Raw genomic sequence first — 12,643 nt, 5'->3', positions numbered from 1 at the left:
TCAAAATGTTAATCCCAATTCTTAACATTTCCTCCTACCACACTTCCCTCTTTATTCCTAAAGTCAAAACTCTGACCAAACTCTTGTTGTTTTATATCTGAATTCTTATATGACTTCTTGACCGTCAGTCTAAAAAGCCACCATCAAATATGTTTAGCTTAAAAAAAAATTGGCTCAGTTGGGCTTTGTGTTACTTTATCCCATCTCTGATGGAGCTTTTGTCATTTATGCTACAGAATGCGGAGTAAAGAAACATTACAATTCCCACCTGGTGATTTTCCTTGTAAGTTTGGATTATGAACTCTTTCAGTTTCTTTTTTCTTTCTTTTGCCATTTTTTCTTTCTCCAGAAGAGTATGAACATCTTGAAACATGCCTTTTTCTGGATATTTTGGAGAACTTTCTTCTTGCTTTTTCTTCTCTCTATTATAACAATTTAAAAATACACACATGAACAACAGACTTAACAATGAGTAATTACAACAGACCATAGTGGAATGACTACTGAATTTTCCATCAGCAGACACAGATTTTTAGATCTGGCTTTAAAGCTACATAATAGGGTAGTTTTTTTTGAGCCTTAGTTTATTCCTTTTTAAAATAAAATACAGGTAAAATGAAATAAAATTGTTATAATGTACTCTGAAAAGTAGACATCTCTATAGACATTTTAGTAAAGTATCTTTATTGAGTTTAATATTGAGTGATATTGTGATCAAAATTTGAGAGTTAACAACTACTAGGTATTCTCTAACAGACATAAATTCTCTCTCTTCTCATAAGGGTGGCACAAAAAAGAAATGAGATTTTTACAATAAGGCATTTATAAGGTTTCTAGGGAGAAAGATAATAAAAGAATCAGGTGTTATTGAGTAAGAACAGAATTTATATTAATCTTGAAAGAGCTAAAAAGAGAAAATACAGAACTTAATAAAAATAAAGAAAAGGCCTTCAGGCAAGTCACAAGAGTCTGTTAGTAACTTCATTGCTCATCTTTCTGGTCATCCTCTTTCTCGCCCAATTATTGATTCTTTCTTATCTAGGTCATCCTTATATTTATGCAAGCTCATAGCCACTGCCTTCTTGTTGGAGTATATTAAACTGCATAGGCATGTGAATAAGGTCTATATACTACTACTGTGGTAGTAAACGTAACACCAAGTCAGGAATCAGGATTCATGGACTTTGGCCACAAATCAGCTGTGAAAACTCAGGCAAGTCACCTAGCCTTTCTCCACATCACTTTACATTTGTGGGAACTCAAACTGAAACAGGGATGTCCGAGTATTCTGCAGACATTCTCTCACTAATTCTCCTATCTCAGTGGTTGGCAAACTGTGGCTCGTGAGCCACATGTGGCTCTTTGGCCCCTTGAGTGTGGCTCTTCCACAAAATACCACGTGCGGGAGTGCACGTACAGTGCGATTGAAACTTCATGGCCCATGTGCAGAAGTCGGTATTTTGCCGACCACTGTCCTATCTCATACAAGGGAGCACACAGTGTTATATCTTATCACTTGGTTAAGGTGGCTTCTCCAGTACAAAGTTGCTATTTTTCCCTTTGTAATTAATAAATCTCTTAAGGGAAGCTCCTTTGAAACTATGCAATGAAGCAGATTTAGGTTAGCTTACAAATAAGTTAAAAAACCCAACCAACAATACAATTTAACTGAATTTTTCCAAACTTACCAATGCCACGACGACACTGTATTAGATGGTTTTAGGCAGATCATAGTGGGCATTTAAAGAAATACAGTTCTAATGCCATGGATCTGATTTTTAAAAATAAGTATCTGTTGTGAAAGTATTATCTGTTCATTGTGAAAAAGTGGAGAGGTATACAAGCCATCTATATTCCTCCCAGAAAAAACACACTAACATGTCAGTGCTATTTCATTGCAGAATCGTTGTTTATTAATTCCTCCACTATTTATTAATGCCTGCTATCATAAATAATATTACTTTAATTATCTTTGTGCACAAATCTTTGTCGGGATTTCTGCTCATTTTCTTAGGGCAGGTTCCCTACAACTGGAAATTCCCAGGTCCTGATAGCAACATTTTTATAGCTCTTGTTGTTTATTGCCAAATTGCTTTCTGGAATGCTTAAATCAGTTTATCCACCTAGAAGTATAGCACAATTCCTCTCTCACTGTAACCAGGGTATGATTTTTAACTTTTAAAAGAAATGACAGGTCAGTGAACATCTGCTGAGTGGCCACTGGAGAAGAGCTTCCTGCTACCATCAAATGTTACTTGCTTCACAATTTATTTTCGGTCTGCCGAGGTTTGTCAGGGCTTAAGAGCAATCTGAAAAGCAAGGCTGACCTCAGCAAGAACTCACGGGAACCCTGGTGACTGCTTTCTAAAAGGAATGGCGTCCGGAGGAGGCCTGAGCCTGGCACTTGAAAGCGAAGTGCAAGTCCACCGCCGAGCTGTTTCAAATGGTGTAGAATGAGAGTAATCAAGAACACAGGGGGAAAGCTGTGTGGGCTGACGGGGTGGGAGGGATTATCTAATAGTCTTGCTGGCCTCTCAGTTTGAGTATTCAGCCACTTCAGGCACACTGTTCCAAGGCTTCTGCAGCTCATACATCAATGCTATTTCTCCCAACAAATACATCAGTTATTTCATTTTTGAAGCTCATTTTTTCATGAAGATTCCTAACAGTCCTACATCCTGTGAGAACTATTTTGTTTTTCTTCTTATGTTAGATACTAGTGGCCCGGTGCATGGATTCCTGCATATTGAAAGGAAATTAATTAGAAAAAATATTTTAATATCGCTATTCGCCCTTTTTCCATAATAGAAGTGTCAACCAAATTGACACACATGCAATTGGTGCCAGCAAGAGCTTTATATGTAGTGTGCATGCACAAGTCAACTTAGCCTTTTATAGATATAGAATAAACTTGCTTAATTAGACCTGCTTTCTGATTTAGCTAAACTTTTTCCAGCCCAGTGAAGCACCCCAACTCCAACTTCTCTTTCAGGTAATTGTCAGCAACACAGCAGTAAATATCAACACGAAGCAGATTATTGTAGATCACGCAGGGAGACAAAGGGTAAAATATTTAACTGCAGCAGTGTTTGACTATATTCTGCCCAGTGAGAAAACCTGAAATCATTTTCAAGGTCCACCATTTCTTACTTCTTTTCAGTTGAGTGAAGTTTCTAAACTTTCTAAATCTCTGTTTTCCGGCTAATGAAAAGAAAATAGGATTCTACCGAGTCTCCTATCTGCCTACTCCAGGACTTCTGTGAGGATCAAATGAGATGAGGCAAGGGAAAACGCTTCACAGACATTTGGTTAAAGTGTGAAATGTTTGCACCTGGCTATAAAGCAAGTCGTCTTCCTGGGCTGAAGAAACTGCAAGGAGGCTAATCACTAGGGAGAGGAAGCTGGGTGTTGCTACATGACGTCATTACCCAGTGCCCACAGTGACCATTTCTGGGCTGGGCTGTGGGCCGTATTTTGTGCCATGGGGTCTCGGCAGCATTGGTTGTGATTTGGTGGGGTGTCGCTTCGGGGTGGTGGCGGGGCCTGTGTCCCACTTGGAGGAAGCCGAGTATTGCTTTGCTGGCGCCAGGTCCATGGTGCTGTTTCTTTGTAAATGGCCAGTGCATGTCACGGCAGCTCCTGCATTAAGCGTCTGCCCCCTGGTGGTCAGTGAGCATCATAGTGACTGTTTGGATGGTCAGAGGGACACTTAGCATATTACATATTAGCCTTATATATATAAAGACTAGAGGCCCGGTGCACGGATTCATGCACCAGTGGGGTCCCTCAGCCTGGCCTGCGACCTCTCGTAATGCGGGACCCCTTGGGGGATGTCAGAGAGCTGGTTTCAGCCTGATCCCCACAGGCCAGGCCGAGGAACCCCACCGGTGTATGAATCCATGCACTGGGCCTCTAGTATAAGATCTTTGGTTAATCTCTTCCTCTCCCTTTCCCCCTGAGATTCATCAGTCTGTTCCATGTTTCCATGCCTGTGGTTTCCACTCCTGCATTGAGCGTCTACCCCCTGGTGGTCAGTGCATGCCATAGCTACTGACCAGTCGGCCATTTGGCTGGTCAGCCGGTTGCTTAGGCATATATATGTATACATATATTCTTTTTCTCTATCAGTGGTAGTGGGGCAGTGGTGACCTCCAGATGATCATCAGAAGATCAGACTTATGCAATTCACAACAGGGTGAGGCACAATTAAGAATGTTCAGGTAACCTAAGAGATGCAAACTTACCAATATAATACCTATTAAAAGTCTAAAACATGTTGAAAATGATGATACTTTTCAATGCTGAGAAAAGTGTGGAAAACTGGCCTACTGCTAGTAATAGTATAAATAAGTCCAACCCATTTGGAAAGCAGTTTGGCAATATTTCAAGAGTCATAAAAAGGCCTATAACATTTGACTCAGTAATTCCACTCCTAAGAATATAATTCAAAAGAATAAAAAAGTTCTATGCTTAAGGATGCTCAGTGCACTACTGGTGAAAAAAAATCTAAAATAGCTGTAATGCTTACCAGTATAAGGAGGGGAGATCATTGCATAAATTATGGTATAGGACAGTGATGGCAAATCTATGACACGTGTGTCAGAGGTGACACGTGAACTCATTTTTTTTGGTTGATTTTTCTTTGTTAAATGGCATTTAAATATATAAAATAAATATCAAAAATATAAATCTTTGTTTTACTATGGTTGCAAATATCAAAAAATTTCTATATGTGACATAGCGCCAGAGTTAAGTTAGGGTTTTTCAAAATGCTGACATGCTGAGTTCAAAAGGTTCACCATCACTGGTATAGGAACTCAATGGAGTAAGATACAGATCTTAGGACTCCAATTAATGTGATAATTGCAACCAGAATAACAAATTACGGCCCTGGCTGGGTAGCTCATTTGGTTAGAGTGTCGTCCTGATACGCCAAGGTTGCCAGTTTGATCCCCAGTCAGGACACATACAAAATCAACAAATGAATGCATAATAAGTGAAACACAAAAAAGAATAACAAATTAGATGTACTTTATAGCTGCAATTAAATATGTAAAAGGACCAAGACCAGGAAGAAATACATGGAAAAGTGAAAGAGTTAATTTGTTAAGATGGTGGAATAGTGGGTGATTTCTCTGTTGTGTTTTGCAATTTTAATGTTTGTGCATTTTAAAAGACTTTGGAGTAGTTCCAAAATGACTGCTTAATACACTGCTCATCACAGCTGGCTTACATTTTCCATGCTTCCTGCACTGTGTGCCTCCTCTCAATTATCTCCCTCCGCAGCTTTACCATCTCCCTCTGAATTGCCTCCTCTTCTTTCTTGGCCTCCAGAGCCTTCCTTCTCTTCTCTTCTTGCACCAGATACTGAGCCTCTAAGAAGGCAGATTTTTTCAGGGTCTTTTCAATTCTCTGGCGCTCCAGTTCTTTCTCCCGTCTTAAGCGATTTTCTTTTACCTTAAGGAGAGAATACAAGGGGAAAATGCAGCCTTTCAAGTAGAGAGGGATTTACAAAACTGTGGAACACATTTTAAGTTCAGAATAGACCCATTCTGCTCCAGAACCCCACCATTTGTCAGAATAATGGAGAGAATTCATTTGTTTACTGGGTAAGGACCAATGCGAAATGTTAAGTTAGTTAAGATGACTCTCAACAATTAGGGAATAATCTGTACCATGAAAAAATTGAAAATCTAATGGGTCAGCTGCCAAGTTCTGAACTCTTATTTAGTAATTATTTCTCATCAATAAGATTTTACAAATTACTCTATTTATTTAGGCCATGCCTGCATACTACTTATAATTTTGAAAAGATTAATATTTCGGGGAGGCTACATTGTAAAGGATAGAACAATGATTTACAGATGGTCCCTGATTTATAATGGTTCTACCTACAATTTTTCGACTTTAGAATGGTGCAAAAGCAATACATGTTCAGTAAACCATACTTCAAATTCTGAATGCTGATCTTTTTCTAGGCTAGCGATCTGTGGCGTGACACTTTCTCGTGATGCTGACAGCTGCAGTGAGATGATTTTGCCCACCTGTAGGCTAATGCAAGTGTCCTGAGCATGTTTAAGGTAGGTAGGTGGTAAGTTAATGTATGAAATGCATTTTTGACTCATAATTTTCTCAACTTATGATATATTTATTGAGCTGTAACCCCATTATAAGTCAAGGAGCATCTATATTGCCTAAAGGAACGCCAAAATCTTTTATTCATTTCCATGATGATTTAAATATTGTATATTGATGATTCTGGATCATACCTGAAAACCAAAACCATGAACTTCACAGGTATTTCTGAATAAGCACAATAATTTTTAAAACCTATTAATTCTTTAGAGGCTTGACTAGCTATGAATTAACGAGTGGTCCTTTCCCTCCTGCTTCATTTAACTTTACCTGTATCTTACCAACCAGTTATGACTTCTAGATAATGGCTATCTCTCATTGAAACTTCTTTTCTCCTCTCTATCATAAATCTAAACCAGGATATACTTCTACCCGGTTTTCCTAACATCCCCAGTGCCAATTAGGCACACTTTATGGTTTAAAGCAATCAGAGATTCAGTGTTATAAAAAGGTGGCACACGTGTATAAACATTAATTCAGTTCAGTCTTAGTTCTGGACTTGTGGCAAAGGCTGGGCCATTCTGATTTCCTGAAGCTCCTCTACAAAGTGTCAGATGCATCTTTTTCCTGTAACCTACTATTCCCTTTGGAGAAAAGAAAGTTTCCATATGCCTTTCTAATTCAAAACAGCTGAACTAGATGTAATTCAGATCTGTCCTCCCTTTCAAATTATCACAAAATGAGTGAATTTTTCAGTTGTCTAGAAAAGAATTACCATTCTAACATTCAACAGAATATTCATGGTATTAATATATTGATGTCTCAATTCCAAAACCAAATTCAAGCAAAACCCAATCTACCTATTTGTAATAGGAAGAACCACATCCAAATTAATCAAGTTTAGCCCAACACTGTTGGTCAAATTCAATTATTCCTTTTTTTGGGTTTTCTTAAATAGTTTTCTATCCTCAGTTTATGAGCATTATTTTTCTTCTGAAGTTCTTATATTTTACTTTTATTCTTTCTAACCAAACGACAGATGGCACCCTTTTTCATAATAAGGCTTCAGTCTTTATTTAAGCTTATTAAATGTATTATACAAAGATTGCTTCCTGTTATCCATTTTAATTTTGTTTTTCCCTCCCACCTGCTTATGTCTTATCTCCATGGTAAGACGAGGATCCTTCTGCTGCTTCTTGCTGTGGTTTCCACTCATTTCGGTATCTTCCAACATCCCAGAGTCCACCACATTTTTACAGAGCAGATGGTCTATAAATTTCTGAACAGTGCTGCTTTCCTCTTCTTCCTCCAAGTAGCCACATAAATCTGGAAGGAACAGAACAATGACAAAAAAGAAAAATTTAAAAAATTTAATATAATTTCCATATTTATATAAATAATCCTGGTACAATAAAAATACAATATTGTCAGTGTTAAATAAATAGTAACTGATAATGCCAATTGCATGAGTATAGGCCTCAGTAATTAACTACAACTAAGAGGGGAAATAAAACCCTCTACTCATGAATTGCCCTCACCCAAGTCACTAAAGACTCCCTCACTGTCAGATTTAAAATATGTTACTTTAATCTAAACATCCTTGAGGCCTCTACTGCTTTTTAAAAAAATGGCTTAACAATTTACAAAAAAATTGTAAATATTTATTTATTTATTTATTTATTTATTTTTAAGCCAGACTTCCATTTCAAGGGAAACTTTTTAATTTTTTATTTTTAAAATATATTTTTATTTACTTCAGAGAGGAAATGAGAGGGGGTGAGAAATGGAAACATCAATGATGAGAATCATTGATTGGCTGCCTCCTGCATCCCCCGCTACTGGGGATCGAGCCAGCAACCTGAGCATGTGCCCTTGACTGGACTCTAACCCAGAACCCTTTAGTCTGAAGGCCGATGCTCTATCCACTGAGCCAAACTGGCTAGGGCTAAACCATAAATATTTAAAGTTTACAATATTTTTTGACATACATATACCAGTAAACCATCACTACAGTCAAGATAATGAGCATGTCTGTCAGCCTCCAGAAGGTCCTCATGCTTATTTGTAATGTCTCTTTCCCACTCTTCCCCATGTTCTCTGCCTTATCCCAAGCACCCACAGACCTTCTTTCTCTCATTATAGACTAGAGCCCAATGCATGAAATTCATGCAAGAGTAGGCCTTCCTTCCCCCGGCTGCCAGCACCAGCTTCTCTCTGGCACCCGGGACCCAGGCTTCCCTCCAGCCTCTGGCAGGCACCCAGGACCTGGGCTTCCTTTGCAGCCCTGGCTTTGTCCAGAAGGTTGTCCGGAAGGACGTCTGGTCAAATTAGCACATTAAGCTTTTATTATTATAGATTAGGTTATATTTTCTAGAATTTTGTAACAATTACATCATATGCTATGTACTCTTTTTTTTCTTCTTGGTCAGGCTTCTTTTACTCAGTATAATTATTTTGAGACTCATTCATGTTGTATCAATAGTTTATCATTTTTTACTGCTGAGTAGTATTCCATTGTATGGGTATATCACAATTTATTCACTCATTCACCTGTGGATAAACATTTGGGTTATTTTCAGATTTGGGCTATTACAAACAAAGTTGTTATGAACATTTGTATATAAGTCTTTGTATGAACATATGCTTTCTCTTCTCTTGGGAAGAGAAACTTTTCAAGAAACTGCCAAACTTTTTTTTTCCCAAAGTGGCTATATGATTTTACCTTCTCATGAGCAGTATGGAAGTATTCTAGTTCCTCTACATCCTGACCAATATTTAATTTAAACCATTTTTAAAAGGTGTGTAAGTGGTTACTCATGGTAGTTTTAACTTTCATTTTCATAATGACTCACAATATTGAACATCTTTCCTGTTGATGTTCTGTTTAGTACACCATGTAGTTCCACACATTATTAAAAATGGGGTCTTAACGCCTCCAGTTGTCATTACTGAATGATCTCTCTCTCTCTTCAATTCTGTCAGTTTTTGCTTCACATATTTTGGGTCACTTTTTATTGATTAAGGTATTACATATGTGTCTTAATCCCCCATTGCCTCCCCACCCTACTCCCGTTCATGCTGGGGAACTTTTGTTAAGTATAAATATATGTTAATACTTACATTTTCTTGATGGATTGACCCTTTGATCATTATAAAATGCTCTTCTCTGTCTCTATAGCATTTCTTTTATCTTGGTTTATTTTTTTCTGATATTAGTAAGCTGCTGTTGTTTTCTTTTGGTTACTGTTTGCATAGTATTTCTTTTTCCATCCTTTTACTTTCAACCTATTTATATATTTGAAACTAAATTGTGTCTCTTATAGACAGGATATAGTTATGTCATATTTTTAATTCATTCTGCCAATCTCTATCTTTTTTTAAAAAAACCCCTCACCTGAGGATAAATGTCTACTGGTTTTAGACAGAGAGAGATAGAGAGAGAAACACTGATGTGAAAAACATCAATCGAAGAGGGAACACAATATTATTTTCTGTGGCACTAATGGGTAAAAGTTACGGAGGACAAAATTCTAATTCTTCTAACTAAGAGAGAATGCTGTGAAGATCAGAGCCTCACAACTGCTGAATGGGCTCCTCCCAAGTGCAGCCTCTCCACCCTGTGAGGTGTTCAGCAGAGATTACAGCACCCCACCGTAGGTATACTGGAGAAGGACCTCTGTCTGCGGGGTGAAGAGAACAGTTCAGACTAGGTAACCCTGAAGGATTCCTCTAACTGTAAGAACTCATGACTTTGTGATTCCTGAGTTGGGGATTTGTAGCGTCCTAACAAGGGGAATGCTGCCAGGTGAGTTCACCAAGGCATGAGTAATGCACGAGGAGCTGCCACTACTGTCACTATGCCTATCATTATGCTCAGGGGAAAAATCTCAGGCTCTTTGGCTACATTTGAAGAATCATCACAAGTTAGCTATTTAACTAGCTCTGTGTACAAGTAATTATTTTCCCTATAAAGATATAAGAAGCATTTTGTAAATATAAAATGATATACGGGTGTCTAAATGTAGTCTCTAAAGTAAATAGCCATCCAACAATATATAGGAAGAGGCACTCTTAAACAGCATTATTTACTATTATAATTATCCTATGTAATAAAAACATAATATGCAAATCAACTGAACGGCCGAACAGCGGAACGACCATCCAGATGACCATCTGGGACCACACTATGATACCCACTGGTGCCAGGCCAGCCAAGGCGGGTGCAGTGCGATTGGTCGGGGGCCCGGCCATCGCCCCATAATTGCCCCGCAGAGGGAGGCCCAGGCCATTGGCCGGCAGGGCAATTAATCGGGGGCTCCATGATTGCCCTGCAGAGGGAGGCCCTGGCCACCAACCAGCGGGCTGCAGTGGTGGGCAGGGTCTCCCTCTGCGAGGGAAGCCTGGGTCCTGGGTGCAGGTGGCTGGGGGGAAGCCTGGGTCCTGGGTGCTGCAGGGAAGCTGATGCTGGCAGCCGGGGGAAGGAAGGCCTACTCTTGCATGAATTTCATGCATTGAGCCTCTAGTAAGAATTATAAATAATAGAATATTTTAATTTAAAAAGACATCATGAATTACTAAGAATATAGATAAGGAATTTAAATTGAATCAAGAAAAATTAAAGCCAATTATAAAACTAAACAACACACAGGAAAGTCAAATAACATTTATTATTCAAAACAAATGAAAAGACTTCTTAGACACATTAATTGGATGTTAGAGCTTTGACCGATTAGATCAGTTCTTACCATCAAACCTGTCATATTTCAAATGACCACTGGCTTCTAACACAGGAGGGACACTGGATACAGTGTCTTCAGCTTCCCCATCACTTGCTAGTTCTTGCTTGAGTTTGGTGTCTAACCAGTCATTGACCAGCTCCTGAGCTATCAACAAAACAATAACATCTTTTAATATTTCAGCTACTTCAGAGACCTTTCTTCATTCAGTTTTCATTCATTCAGTAAATATTAATTGAGCACTGATCATGTGTCACATGTTATGCTAGAACAAAACAGGAAAAATAAAACCTACCAGACCATGAAGCTTACCTTCTAACTGGGGAAGAGAGACTATAAACAAGTAAGTCAGAAAAACAGAGTCGGGTAAAGAGAAAAGGTGTATAAGAAATGGAAGATAGATGTTGATATTTTTAAATTGGGTGGTGAAAGGAGGCCTCACTGAGAAGATATTTGAACAAAGAAGGAAAGCAAGTGAGGAAGTGAGCCACATGGCTAGGAAAGGAAATACTACTCCGCACAGAGGGAAAGCAAATGCAAAGGCCCCAGGACAGGAGAGTGTCTAGTGTGCTGGAGAAACAGCAAGTAAGCAGTGGCTGGAGAGAAGCGAGTGAAGGAGGTTGGAGGAAACAGGAATGTGGGGATCAAGTTTAGAGCAGTGGTGCTAGATTAGGGTGAAATCGTGCTCCAGTGGACATCTGGCAACGTCTGAAGTCGTCATTTTTGGTTGTCACTACTGGGGGAGGTGACATTGGCGTTTAGCGGGTAGGGACTAAGGATGCTGCTAAACATCCTACAATGTACACAGCAGCACCCACAACAAAAATTATCACAGTGCTGAGGTGGAAAACCCCTTCTTTAGAATCTTGACACCATCCTAGGTATTTTGGCTTTTACTCTGAATGCAATGGGAAGCCACAGGAGGGTGAGCAGAGATCACTCGACTACGATGTTAAAATAGCCAATAAGGGGACACACACGGAAGCGGGCACACCATCTGGGAGACAAATGCAACGATCTAGGAGAGGGGTGATGGTGGCCTAGGAGTGGAGGTATTAAAAATGGCCATTATAAAAAATAATGTTTTGAGGTGAAGTTGATTTGACTTGCTGATGGACTGGATGTGAGATGTGAGAGAAAGAAATCTATGGGTTTTTGGCCTAAGCAATTGCAAGGATGGAGATACCGCTTACTGAGCCAGGGAAGGCCCAGGGAGCAGCAGGTCTGGGGGAAGATAAGTTCAGTTTTAGACTTGAGTTCAGTTTTGAGTTGCTTATGAGACATCCAAATAGGGATGTCAAATAGGTACTGGCTACACGAATCTGTATTTCAGGGAAGAGGTCTAAGCTGAAGAAATAAATATGGTTGTTGTTAGCATACAATGGTACTTCAAGCTGTAGAAGTGGATGAGGTTGCCAAAGGAGGAAGGACTCACCCTGAGAAACTCCAGTATTTAGAGGCTGAAGAGAGAAGGCAGAACCAGGAAACTAGGAAGGAGCGGTCATTGACACAGGAGAAAGACTATAAAAACTGAATGGGATATCCTGGGAGTCAACTTCATTTGGATTCCTTTCTTAGTGGTAGCCAGAAAATCTTCTTAAATATATAGGTGAGAAAATGTCTACTTTAGCATTACCTTAATCATTATTATCATTATCAAACAGTTTTTATGGGTAGGGCAAGGAGATTTCAAAGAAAAATGTCTACTTCAGCATTACCTTCATCATTATTAGCATTATCACACAGCTCTGAGGGAATGGAGTGTTTCTATATATTGAATGATGCTAAAAGATACTTAATATAGATAGGAATGTATGATATATAAAACAGGA

The 12,643-nt window shown here is 39.0% G+C and overlaps 1 protein-coding gene across 2 annotated transcripts in view; it reads right to left on the bottom strand.

The window, feature by feature from the left end:
* The window catches only part of CCDC191 (coiled-coil domain containing 191), an 84,753-nt gene that overhangs the window by 60,090 nt on the left and 12,020 nt on the right, over positions 1–12,643 (bottom strand). Inside the window, exons 4-7 of one of the 2 annotated variants that reach the window (XM_059687801.1) lie at positions 10,821–10,958; positions 7,223–7,401; positions 5,234–5,457; positions 269–422 (exon numbers count right to left, since the gene is read on the bottom strand). In XM_059687801.1, the coding sequence (XP_059543784.1) occupies positions 269–422; positions 5,234–5,457; positions 7,223–7,401; positions 10,821–10,958 (695 nt within the window). The remainder of the gene's footprint in view (positions 1–268; positions 423–5,233; positions 5,458–7,222; positions 7,402–10,820; positions 10,959–12,643) is intronic. The other variant, XM_059687802.1, reaches the window with a different exon arrangement.

Source organism: Myotis daubentonii, chromosome 3 (genome assembly GCF_963259705.1).
Source record: "Myotis daubentonii chromosome 3, mMyoDau2.1, whole genome shotgun sequence".
Classification (NCBI taxonomy): domain Eukaryota; kingdom Metazoa; phylum Chordata; class Mammalia; order Chiroptera; family Vespertilionidae; genus Myotis; species Myotis daubentonii.
Note: the sequence above shows the minus strand (reverse complement) of the source record. Positions and strands in the feature narration are given on the sequence as shown.